At 33.7% G+C, this 13567-nt stretch overlaps 1 protein-coding gene across 1 annotated transcript in view; it reads left to right on the forward strand.

The window, feature by feature from the left end:
- The first annotated feature begins 281 nt into the window (after window positions 1-281).
- Window positions 282-13567, forward strand: part of LOC112639109 (neurotrimin-like) — a 216624-nt gene continuing 203338 nt past the window's right edge. The window contains exon 1 of the mRNA XM_025412044.1: window positions 282-445. Within this exon, the coding sequence (XP_025267829.1) occupies window positions 319-445 (127 nt within the window). The 5' untranslated portion in view covers window positions 282-318. The remainder of the gene's footprint in view (window positions 446-13567) is intronic.

The raw sequence follows: 13567 nt of genomic DNA on the forward strand, positions 1-13567 counted from the left end.
TCTTCCGTCCTCAAGGCCCATGCCAAAAGACATACCGCAAGTACCCGGGATGAACGTGCCACAGGTTGTGCGCGACTCGAAAAGCGCAGCGGCCGCGACGCGTACGGAGGGATAATTAATCGTCACCTATTGATAAGAGATAAGTGAGCGGGATTAAGACGGAGCCCGGGGAGGGGGATGCCTCGAGAGCCGCGGAGGCGTCTGCGCGTGGCGGGAAAAGAGAGGGGATGATACAGGAGGTAGAGAAACACGCTCTCGCGGGGTACGACCCTCAGTCGGGATGCCGGTCGCGCACCCTCTCGCCCATCCGGTACCGCGATGATCGGTGAGCGACGTGTACAACGTGTCCCGGGAACCGCGCGAGGCCGACTACGGCTGTTGACTGGCGCGGTGCTGCTGTCCACGATCGCGGGAAGTGCATGGACCGACAACCCCGTCGCATCCGGTGAGTGGAGAACCCGCGCGAGAATCTCGTCGGCGGCAACCGTCGACTCCGCTCGCTTAAACGCGCGAGCGAGCATCAGTAGCAACACCTTGCGTCTGAACCGGCGGTTCATTTGCGCAACGTGTTGATTATTTCGACGTAATGCACGTCGAAACTCGGTCGCGAAATAGTTTCGTCTTTGGTTCGCGAGTGTTAAATTCACCGCCGCGGCGCTAATTGAATCTTGCTACGAACCGCGTCCCCTCCGAGTAGGAATTTTGCGCCCACCCGCGCACAACCGGGTTGTTTCTCGTGTGCGGGAAGTTTAACGAGTTTCGTCGCCGCGACAGTCGGACCAGGGTTGTTCTCTTTCTTTCCCTCTCTCTCTCTCTCTCTCCCCCTCTTGTTTCCGCATAAGATACACCAGCCAGGCTAGTGCTGGTGTTTCACGTAGCGCGGATTTGTGGTGCGTGCCTCTTACCTGCGAATGTGGCCTTCTCTCATCCGAGAGTTGGTTCGCTCGCGTGAGAGAATAATTCGAGGCGTGTATGCAATAGTTTCTGGGGCTCAAATGCGCCCCGGAATGAAGTCGTCGAGGATAACTGGGAAGTATATGCGAGATATGAACTAGTTTGCTCGTAGATCTTGCTCGTTAGTTTGGATTTTGAGAGTCTTTCTCATCTTGTTTCAACTGTGGATACATTTGCTCATCTCTTTTCATAACACTTGATCTTTCGAACGTTTGTATCCTTTCGGATAATAGCCGATTTTGTAACTACATTTCATTTAAAAATAAAAATTTTAAAATGAAAATATTAAAAATATTTAAAAATAAAAATTGAAAATACACATGATTTTCATTTTTTCTTACACTCGCGTAGGACAATTGTGTTTTTGCAATTTTGTTGTTGAAGATCTCTAACGAGAATCTCCTCCCTCCAATCCTTTCCACCAACAAAAAAATTACATCGAGAATACATAATTGCAAAGCACAAATGCATAACGAGATAACGAGCTTCGACTAAATTCTCCCAAGCATTATTTTACGATATCACGGAAAGAAATCGCGATATAACGTGTAATTTTAGATAATTTATTTTGTAACAAATTATATCGATGAATCAGATATTTTAGAAAGATGCAATCTTATAATTTCCTAATTATTCTTTCGATACGCGCCGATTTGCTGTTACTGCAATATATCCTTACAATTGCAAAGAACCTATTCATGCCGCATGATACTGCAATATTGCGCTCGTCTCTCTCGGACACGAATATCGATAATTGCAAATATGAGGTGCTTTTTATCAACGCTAATGTACCGTAATTTCCCTTTCATTTTTTTCTTTCTTAAATCTTTTATTCGCGCGCGCTATGTTTCATTAATATAATTATACAAATTATTGATAACATATTATATTATTTTAATTTCGTTTGTATATTATTGTATATTTCGTTTGTATATTAATTTATTGATAATATATTATATTATTTTAATTTCGTTTGTATATTAGCAGATATTGGCCAAGCTTGTTTATTCTTGTAACAAACACATTTACACACAATCAATTATATAATGATGCTATATCAAGAAGGGTTTCATGTTTCCTGTATTGGAGCTTCGACGATTTCGTCGAAATTAAGCGACATGTTTGTCATAATTAGGTTGTATCCTATGTAGAGGAATATGAAGCCCTTGAGCTGATTGCGGTATTGGTACAAGATCGCGCTATATGAGCTGAGGTAGTGTTTTCGATATACCGTTTTAATAACAGCAAATTTAATGAATTTTCCTGGTGAATATTTAAAATTTTTTGTCATATTCATTGCATTGATGTTATTTAAACAGTTCAAAAAACATGTTTTTTCCGTTAAAAAATATATTTCCTGTGCGTTGCAAAATTTTTCATAATTTCTCCCTATATATATATATAGATAGTAAATATTTTTGCAGCTTATAAAGTATCAATGGCTTGTATATATATTTTTATACACAACAAATATATGAATAATTTTTTTGAGGCAAAATGGGTACATTTTCTTTCATGTTTTGTATTTATTTTGTGTTTCATTTTATACATCATAACGCACTTATGGATACTGGTGCAGGTTGAGGCAAAAGGAAAAAGTTTAATGTAAAAATATATGTTTTTTGTCATCGGAAATAAATTTGTTTAATTATTATATTATTATTTGTTTAATTATTATATTTATTACATTTATAACTGCCTATATATATTTGTAACTGTCAAATACGATTCGCGCACCAACGATTTCGAGCGATTACGCGGAACAACCCGATATAATTTAATTTCGTAGATGTGGGATGAATATGAAATTCCTGAGGTAGCATTGCCTCTTCCGACTAATTTCCTTCATACATTCTGTGCATCGTTTGAATATTATACAAAATATCCAATGCGCGATTACCATCTTGCTAATTGTGTCTTTTGTGCGGAAAAACCTCAAATTAAACGTGGTTTCATTAAAAAAAATCATATTGATTAGATTTATTTGTACTCGAATATTCAAATATATAAAATCATTTAACAAATATAAGTATTTATCGTGATTTGAATCACATTATAAATGCGAAAGCATGCTATATGATGCACGACAGGTTTTCAAAAGAGAAATTATGAAGTTGTAACTGCTATTGATTACAAAGTTCTCTAATTTCGTGCTAACAATTGGCTGTATAATGTTTCATATATGGGTCAAATAAAATTGTTGTCTAGCGTGTAATACAATTTTTGTTTTTTAAATCGCTTATTATTAAAACCCTTTTTCCAGTATATATTGTAACATAAATTTTAATGTGCGAATTTGTCGTTTTCCATGTGTTGAAATTAATTTTGGTCGTTTTATAATTAAGCCAAGCTGCTGATTCATACAATTAATAAATTTGGACGCGCGTGGTTTAATTGAAAGCATTAACGCGCAGTTGCTGAATATATGCTTCTATTACCTTTGATAATATCTTTTTTCATTTGTGTGCGGTAATATAAAAAAAATATCATTTAAGGGATCTCGATGTTATATAAAACTGTCATGTAATAACACTATTTTAATTATTGCTTATCATCGTTGGCTTTATAGTATAAATAAAAGTTGACTTTCCCGTATCAGACACAATAAAAAGGCAATTTAACCGTAAAATAAAATTTAATTTTAACAAATTAAAAACGTCTTTCTTCTTTTTATATCTGGCCTGTAAAAAATGTTGGAACTGTTCCGTCTATATTATGAAAATGGGTCACTGAATTTGATAGCTGAATACTACCAGCCTCGTCGGGACATTTAAGAAGTTTCAGTTTTACAGAGACGCCGCTATACTTTTTAATAGGATTTACAAACTGGGTTAAAATCAACTTTGCGCTTTATTCATTTTCTCAAAGCTATCTTGATCAATCATCAATACACGATTACATATTTGATTGCGATTATATATTTTTGACAAATGTCAACGATTGTGAAAGTAGTATTTCATGATTAAATTCTACTTGTCAAAAATCTTGACGATTATGACTGTCTTTTCGCGACGTTTCGATAACAAAATTAATTACGTGAATAACTTTAAACATTTTTTCTTATTTCTACAAAAAAAGTTGAAAGCATTATTCTTAAACTTTCTCGATGCAAATTTTCGGCTGCCATATCTTGTCGGTTAAAGTCGGTCGACTGTTTTACATCAAATCATCAAGATGCACGCAACCGTATATCTAGCTTGCTGTCTTGCTACTTTCACATAGATGTAATAAAAAAAATTTCCAGCCGAGATATTCAAGGAAAAGGATGTTTGGAACACTAGTTACGACGGTACTAGGCCAAGAGCAGAGTTCTACTCGGTGATAGAAGTGGTGAATGTAAATGGAAATAAGCTCGAGGGAAAGCACTGAATCTCGCAATGAGACGATGATCTAACCGAGTAGCAGATTTTCGCGATGGGGCTTATACTCGTAATATCTTGCTCCTGCAAAAGTATCTGATTTATTTATTTATGTCGTACCTCCGTAATATATGTAAATCACACGGGAGTTGTTCTGCGTATCTCGCTCGTGAATGCGAAAGAATAAATTATGCCGGCGGAAATTAACGTTCAGTTTTTATTAGTCATGATTAATGACATCTAATTTCCAACCGAAAAGTGATTTTAACATTTTACGTTATAAGAAGTGGAGCCGAAGAAAACGGGGCCGAAGAAATTGAGCAGATAAATTCATTTAGAGAGAGATAAAAAAAGCGTAAAGTCCTGGGCGCGCACACATTTCCGAAGTGAGATAGCAGATGTAGAAATCTCCGCTGTGGAGATACCGTCTCGCGCGTTAGTAGATTTAAGCATCTTCAAGTGTAAATCTTAGGGTATGGAAGAAAAGACAGGAGAGGAGTAAATGCGCGGCTCCTGTCGATTTATCTTCAGTAAGAAGGGAATGCTCTCAAAGTAAATGCCGGCTGTAAATCAGCTCGCGTTTTCTTTGGCCACGTGCAACAAAAGCATGCGTGTGATGTATGCATAGACTGTATATAACTTGCACCAGTAGCGTAGAAACGGGAGGGGGCAGCTGGGTAACGAGGGTATGCACTCAACGCGAAACATCCACTAAATTTCTTAAAGCTACGTCGTGACGTAATTCTCTGCCGGGCTGTCAGCTTCTCTCGATTCAAATAAATCGAACTTATTTACGTAGCGTCTAGGTCGTGCTTATTTGCGCAAATATCGTACTACTGAAGTATGAAGCTTCGCGAAATTGATTTTCCGCCTGATCGATGCGGAAGATATTCAGATTTCGTTTGAATTTCGCGAACAAGACATATCTATTACGAGACGAATTTGACGTTGCGGTATTTTTATATGATAAAATTAACAGTAGGTTTCTAATTAAAAGAAATATGCTTTTGCGAGGGAAAATTACTGTAAATTATTTCTAAGGACTTTTTTTTTTTATTAAACATTTTTCTGCATACAAGGTAAAATATTTTTTATGTATTTGGCATATTTGTTTTACCTTTGTAAGATTTTTTTGGTTAAAATTTATTGTGCCACGCGCACCATTTCACACTGTCATAATTATCTCGATTATTCCTTATCATTAAAGAATAACTATTCTGGAAATGGTAAAGTAAACTCTGGCTGTGATAAATTATTATTATTATTTTTTTAAAACTTTTTATTATTTTTATTATTTTATAAGAGAAGTAAAAAATGCGCGCGAAAAAATAAAATTGCTTATTATATTTACTGTAAGCACGTGCAAGTATTGGATTTGTGTTGAATAAAAATACAGTTTCCTATGCTAATCCGTTTGCTATTCTCTGTTAGCCAATACTAATCACCTAAATGCAAACAGCGACGTCATTTCCGTATTAGAAGAGTGTAACAGATTAAACAGAAAAAAGTATACATTATACATGTATTCGCTTTCAAAATGATGTGTAATATATTTATTTGTGTATTTATGGTGGAAAAAGTATCTCAATAATTCCGTTAATATATCGCATCATTTACAGTTTTAGCAGATGGCAAAATTCGCCTTCTAAGGCTTGAGTCCAGTCTGTATGGAACGTGGTGGATTTAGAGTTAATTTAACTTTTACTTATTTAACTTTTATAGAGGGATATAATGTATTTATGGATCCCTACGGTATATACTAAACTTTTCTGTAGAAACATCCGTTCAACTGTAAAAGTTGCGACATACTTCTTAAATTTGTACCGCGTCGATACAACGACTTTGCCTATTCCTTTTCATCTAAATTCTTTAATTAAGAATTCGTCCGATTATGATTAACCTTTTTAACGATTCCCCTCAGAGGGAACATCCGAGTGCAAAGGGTTAATTACGTCTTCTAAAAAAATTGTGCAAACTCAAGAACAAATATTTCTTTAATATAACGACTGTGCCATAACGGAACTCAATCATGCACTTTCCTACGACTTTATGTTTATTTATCACGATATAAGGAATTTCTAAATTTTAGATTAGATGACAATAACATCTCGTCCCATCGATATAAAGTATCATGAAAAAAATTGATACGAGAGATGATATATGATGCTGTCGATCTTATCTGCGTGACACTGACAAACTCGTAAGAAATGAAATTCAATTTTCGTGAATTGTAGAGTCCCCCCTCGCAATTACCGCCCAATGCAAAGTATTAAGAAAGCATAATGGATTAACGAAATTGTGATTGGTATGACGGAAGAAGAAAAGTTGCGAAATTGCATATAGTCGAATTCAGTGATGCGCCGAGCTATTCTCTATGCAAGCATTTGGTGCTATGCACCGTTGCACGGCAAATGGGTTTGCGCCACGCGAAGAGTAACTGCCAGCTAAATAATTTCGTTGTCATCAGTTTAATATTATCGTACCTCATGGCCGCGGTTACAAAGTGCCACGCAGATGCTTTGTTGGTAGAATATATTAAAGTATAATCTCTTATATACTACTGGTTGCGAGAATTATGCGGCTGGTACAAATTATATCAATCTCGTTGTAAGGATTTCTTTCGAATGGAATCCAAACAATTACAAATAAAATTGCTCACATTTGTAAGCTAATTTGATAGAATAATTAATTATTTAATTACGATATAACGAGGAGCATTCATTCGGATACGGTGATCTTCCCCGTAATTCTTCCAATGCTTTATCTGCAAGATTTTCTTTTGATGAATATCAGCGAAAAATGTAATTGCATTAATTGTAATCTCTGTGTTTCTTATTTTATAAATACACTGAGAAAAAAATCTGGTTGCATTAATTAGAATTCTGGTAGATTCAATCAGTATGTCTGTTGGAAAATGGACGAACCAGAATTCTTGTAGGAATTATCAGATGAATCTGATTAATTTTTTCCTGTTAAATTTATCAAATTTTCTGGTTAATAATACTAAACTCTCCAGCACCAAGTCGTCTAAAATTTTTTCCATCTAATCTCAAAAGTCTGTTTAATATTCTGAATTCCAACACGATTATTGGATAAATTCAATCCAGATTATTGAATAAATTATTTTAAATTCAGTTTGTTAGAAATTAAACTGCACTGAGAAAAAAAATCTGGTTGCATTAATTAGAATTCTGATAGATTCAACCAGTATGTCTGTTGGAAAATGGACGAACCAGAATTCTTGTAGGAATTACCAGATGAATCTGATTAATTTCTTCCTGTTAAATTTACCAAATTTTCTGGTTAATAATACTAAACTCTCCAGCACCAAGTCGTCTAAAATTTTTTCCATCTAATCTCAAAAGTCTGTTTAATATTCTGAATTCCAACACGATTATTGGATAAATTCAATCCAGATTATTGAATAAATTATTTTAAATTCAGTTTGTTAGAAATTAAACTGCACTGAGAAAAAAAATCTGGTTGCATTAATTAGAATTCTGATAGATTCAACCAGTATGTCTGTTGGAAAATGGACGAACCAGAATTCTTGTAGGAATTACCAGATGAATCTGATTAATTTCTTCCTGTTAAATTTACCAAATTTTCTGGTTAATAATACTAAACTCTCCAGCACCAAGTCGTCTAAAATTTTTTCCATCTAATCTCAAAAGTCTGTTTAATATTCTGAATTCCAACACGATTATTGGATAAATTCAATCCAGATTATTGAATAAATTATTTTAAATTCAGTTTGTTAGAAATTAAACTGATAAACAGTGATGCAAGAAGAGAATGCAGCTCAAACACACGCAATCCGAGAGCTAGCGTCCTCTTTCTGGCACTACTTCTCGTAACAGAAAAAAAATTACTTTGGATTTAATGTTAATACTAGTTCTTTATATACATTTTATGCAAATATTGAATACGAAGTTAAGAGGCAAGCAAAGAAATTAATGTAACAAGAAATTTTATAGATTCAATCAGAAAATACCAATCAAATCCTAGTAAAATCTATGAAACGTTCTAGTTATAAAAAATCGGGTCTTATCATGATAATTAAAAATTCTTGTTTGGTTTAACCAAAATGGCTTCAATCATATACGTCTTGTTGGTACAATCAAACGATTTTTTTCGGTGTAGGCCAAATTCTATTATATCTTTCTTTATAATATGATATGATTTCTAACGTACAAATGTGAAAAATACGTTAAATTGGTAACAAACATTTTCTCTCGCAATCAGAAATCCTTCAACGAAGAAGAAAATAATTATGAAACTTAGACCCGTTATTTCGTTGACCCACGTCTCGTGAATTTCGTCGGACATATATCTCGTTGATCTTTCATCATGTGAAAAGAACAGACGTAATTTTGGAAATACGTCGGAGAGAAGTGAATGGTAGGAAGTAGCAGAGAAAGAGGAAGATTAATTACGGGCGAAACTATGATGAAATATCCTGTATCACTTTCTAAATATTTCATTCACGACGTTGAATATCAGAAGTTATTTATACGTTATTATTTTAACGGTAAAATATTATTCTGAAATTTACCTTGAATAGGAACCATTTTAACATTACAAGAGTTAAATAAATAGCTTCACTGTATTTCTAAAGCGCGAATATAGCATGTTTTTTCAGGATAAATACACTATTATAAATATAACAACTATACGAGCCACAAATACAATGCATTTTTTAATAAAAACTTTCCAGGAAAAAATTGCGCTTCTCATGAATCAATAATACATGGTGGGAGAAAATGTTGAACTATGTGAAATACAACAGCACATCCAAATTATGCGCGCACAAGTGAATTGCTAGAGGCAATACTAAAAATCGGCGTGATTTCATGGACGATCAAACCGTCGAACGATGGAAATGTGCTTTTTCCATCAATTTTTTCGAATTTTATAAACACTGACCGTAGAGATCATTAACAATCCCGATGATCTTACAGATTCCTCCTTAAAAATATATCGAGCAAAATTCCGCATTCCGAATTCTATCAAATCCTCTCGGAGATTTTATGCTCGGAAATTGAAATAAATCTCACCACTACGACCGCGAACTTCCATAGTTTCGCGGAAGTGAAAGGAGTGTCATATAAAACTCTCGATTGAATTCATGTCGCAGTAATATCGAAATATCACGGTCACGACTCGAATCCGAGAATCCGTTCCCTCATTTATAATGCAGATTAATAATTGAAATTAATAAAACGACGCGAAACAGGAAAATACCATTTAGCAATATTTATATTTCATTTGTAGATTAATGCAACTGCATACTTAATTGTTACGATCGCTTTATTATTCTTGCACAGTCTCACTTTAATGCATAGATTTGCGATAAATATGTGTAAATATTTATGCAAATTATAAAAAAAATGTCGTACATAAATACAATAACATGAATTAATCCGATTCATTTTTTTACGTGACTAGTGATTCGGGATTTTGTAAACAGTATCCCGATGGATTGACTGAACGTTTCAATGAACTGTCAAAACATTTTAAAAACTAGGCGGTGTCCATAGCTTGCCACTGCAACTACCACAGATTTTCCATGCCCCACGGTGAATCAACTATCTGTAACTATCTGCAACTGTGCATTTTCTAACAAGCCCTAAGGCATAATGGCCGTGGCATGTAACTGCTGCACTGTCCCTATACTCTAATGTGTTTGCTGCAATTCAGAGATAAGCCTTGTAATTCTTACTTTCTAGTCGAAGGATTCTGTGATGTTGTTACGTAGATGTTAAATGCACTCTGACTAACATGTAACAGAAACTAATCTCAGTCTTGTTGGGAAAATCACGTACGCGGACTCTGACAAGCAATTTACAAACAACTTTTGAAGTATGTTTTGTACCTATTTTCCAAATATTGAGAATTTAATGAAAATTGTACAGAATGTCCTTACATGTGTTTAGAATCTTCGGTACAATTTTTAAATCGATTCACTAAAGCGTTCACAAGTTGTAAGGATTTTAATTTGCACCGAATTAACATGTGTTTTTATGGGAAACGTATAAAAAGAAAACGATTTTTATGTTTTTATATTTCCTTGAAATATATCATATTGAAAATATTTCCTAAAAGTTTCAAATTATTCGGATGCAAATTGACAGAGTTACAAGTGTATGTTTCATGAAACGCCAGAATATATAACTTTGTTTAAACACAACAATAGCTTTAGATCTGATGTTTTGAGGGCTATCAAGTCAATATATGAAGATTTAAGGATGTTTTGTACCTATTTTCAAAATATTGAGAATTTAATGAAAATTGTACAGAATGTCCTTACATGTGTTTAGAATCTTCGGTACAATTTTTAAATCGATTCACTAAAGCGTTCACAAGTTGTAAGGATTTTAATTTGCACCGAATTAACATGTGTTTTTATGGGAAACGTATAAAAAGAAAACGATTTTTATGTTTTTATATTTCCTTGAAATATATCATATTGAAAATATTTCCTAAAAGTTTCAAATTATTCGGATGCAAATTGACAGAGTTACAAGTGTATGTTTCATGAAACGCCAGAATATATAACTTTGTTTAAACACAACAATAGCTTTAGATCTGATGTTTTGAGGGCTATCAAGTCAATATATGAAGATTTAAGGATGTTTTGTACCTATTTTCAAAATATTGAGAATTTAATGAAAATTGTACAGAATGTCCTTACATGTGTTTAGAATCTTCGGTACAATTTTTATATCGATTCACTAAAGCGTTCACAAGTTATAAGGATTTTAATTTGCACCGAATTAACATGTGTTTTTATGGGAAACGGATAAAAAAACGATTTTTATGTTTTTACATTTCCTTGAAATATATCATATTGAAAATATTTCCTAAAAGTTTCAAATTATTCGGATGCAAATTGACAGAATTATAAGTGTATGTTTCATGAAACGCCAGAATATATAACTTTGTTTAAACACAACAATAAAGCTTTAGATCTGATGTTTTGAGGGCTTCAAGTCAATATATGAAGATTTAAGGATGTTTTGTACCTATTTTCAAAATATTGAGAATTTAATGAAAATTGTACAGAATGTCCTTACATGTGTTTAGAATCTTCGGTACAATTTTTATATCGATTCACTAAAGCGTTCACAAGTTATAAGGATTTTAATTTGCACCGAATTAACATGTGTTTTTATGGGAAACGGATAAAAAAACGATTTTTATGTTTTTACATTTCCTTGAAATATATCATATTGAAAATATTTCCTAAAAGTTTCAAATTATTCGGATGCAAATTGACAGAGTTATAAGTGTATGTTTCATGAAATGCCAGAATGTATAACTCTGTTTAAACATGACAATAAAGCTTCAGATCTGATGTTTTGAGGACTATCAAGTCAATATATGAAGATTTAAGGATGTTTTGTACCTATTTTCAAAATATTGAGAATTTAATGAAAATTGTACGGAATGTCCTTACATATGTGTTTAGAATCTTCAGTACAATTTTTATATCGATTCACTAAAGCGTTCACAAGTTATAAGGATTTTAATTTGCACCGAATTAACATGTGTTCTTATGGGAAACGTTGAGAATTCAATGTGTTCTTATGGGAAAATATTGAGAATTCAATGGAAATTGTACAGAATGTACCTTACATATGTTTAGAATCTTCAGTACAATTTTTAAATCGATTCACTAAAGCGTTCACAAGTTATAAGGATTTTAATTTGCACCAAATATTAACATGTGTTCTTATGGAAAACGTATAATCACGTCGATTCAAATGACAAAAACACATAGAAATATTATTCAAAATTTGTTTAAAATTTGCAAAAGTTTAGATACAGAGGAAATACTTGGTCAAATAATATTATACAAGTACTAACTGGTTAAAAAGATATTAAATATAATTCAATAAAGTTAGCCATGTATCTGTCACAAGGCGAAATTCTCTGCCAAAAGTTAATCAGTTCGATTAACAAAATTCGGAATATTTCAGTAAAAACGCAATAAATATTAAAAAATACATCTCTGCGCTAAGATCAAATAGTAATATTCCACACAATTTTTCATACTCAAAAGTGGATATATTCGTCAATATTAATTTTCAGCTATTTTTTGCTGGAATCGTACATACAAAACATCTTTTAATTACAATATATATTTTTGACATGTACGTTTGATAACGTAATAAATAAATTTACTTGCTAAAATCGATAGAGTATGACTTATATATATTAGTTTTGAGCTATATTCTAGGTCTGTAACGGATGTACATTTCGTACGGCTCAGTATACAAACAACGTTATTGCTCTTCGTTGTGTACGCAAATGGCAAACTCAAACACAACCTTTACATCTCATACATAACCGTTCTTCGCCCATGTTTGAAACTCGAAGTAGCCTCTGCTACCCGATGAAGTTTGTGGAGATTGGTTCGTGTTTATGTTAATTAGCGATGTCGCGCTACACTATAGGCCACACTACTCTCTTTGTCTGGAGCGATAAAATTATATTGTTAATATTGAAAGGTAAATTACGTAAAGCAGGATTATAATGCAAGATTCTGAAAATATTTGTACGTAGGGAGAGAAATTTTTGAAAGGAGTTTCCCGCCTGTGGTTTTTAATATACTAATGCACACGCATTTACATTAAAAAGTTAGCATTTTAAATAACAATAATGTTTTTAAATCATATCAAAATAAGCTCCTGGATTAAATGTTTTCACTTTTCATAAAACACAGGGGGCAAGAATAATCGTCGATATTCATAAAGTTGACTTCATCCGCGATGTACGGACATTATAGACATCACTATGTTGGCCAACGCCGCAATTGAAACATTTTCGCAATAATCCTCTTAGTCTGACCTGGATTAAGCTTGAACCTCGTGGCGGCTCTTCAGCGCGCTGTCAAATGCAAATACCGCGTGTTCCAACGTCAGTGCGGAATTGCCATATAGTAGAAATCGGGTCAACGAACGCATGTTTAATTTTTAAGGTAGAGATTTTTGATGCTGCGATAATGTATCGTACAGTTCACTGGATAAACTGTAAGTCAAATTTGCAATTTCTATTATACATCGTCAAAAACAAAAGGAGGCAAAGTATTTGGAAATTTTTTCATTAATAAATATATTGATAGATATTGATTTTGTAAATATCTTGATTTTTATTTCGCTTAATGTGGTTAACAGGCAATCGAGATGTCGCGTTTCCGTGCATCTCCTGCGAGGCTTTATTAGAATAATCCCTCTCGCTTGATCTACTTG

Source organism: Camponotus floridanus, unplaced genomic scaffold, assembly GCF_003227725.1.
Source record: "Camponotus floridanus strain SB8 unplaced genomic scaffold, Cflo_v7.5 scaffold47, whole genome shotgun sequence".
Lineage (NCBI taxonomy): Eukaryota > Metazoa > Arthropoda > Insecta > Hymenoptera > Formicidae > Camponotus > Camponotus floridanus.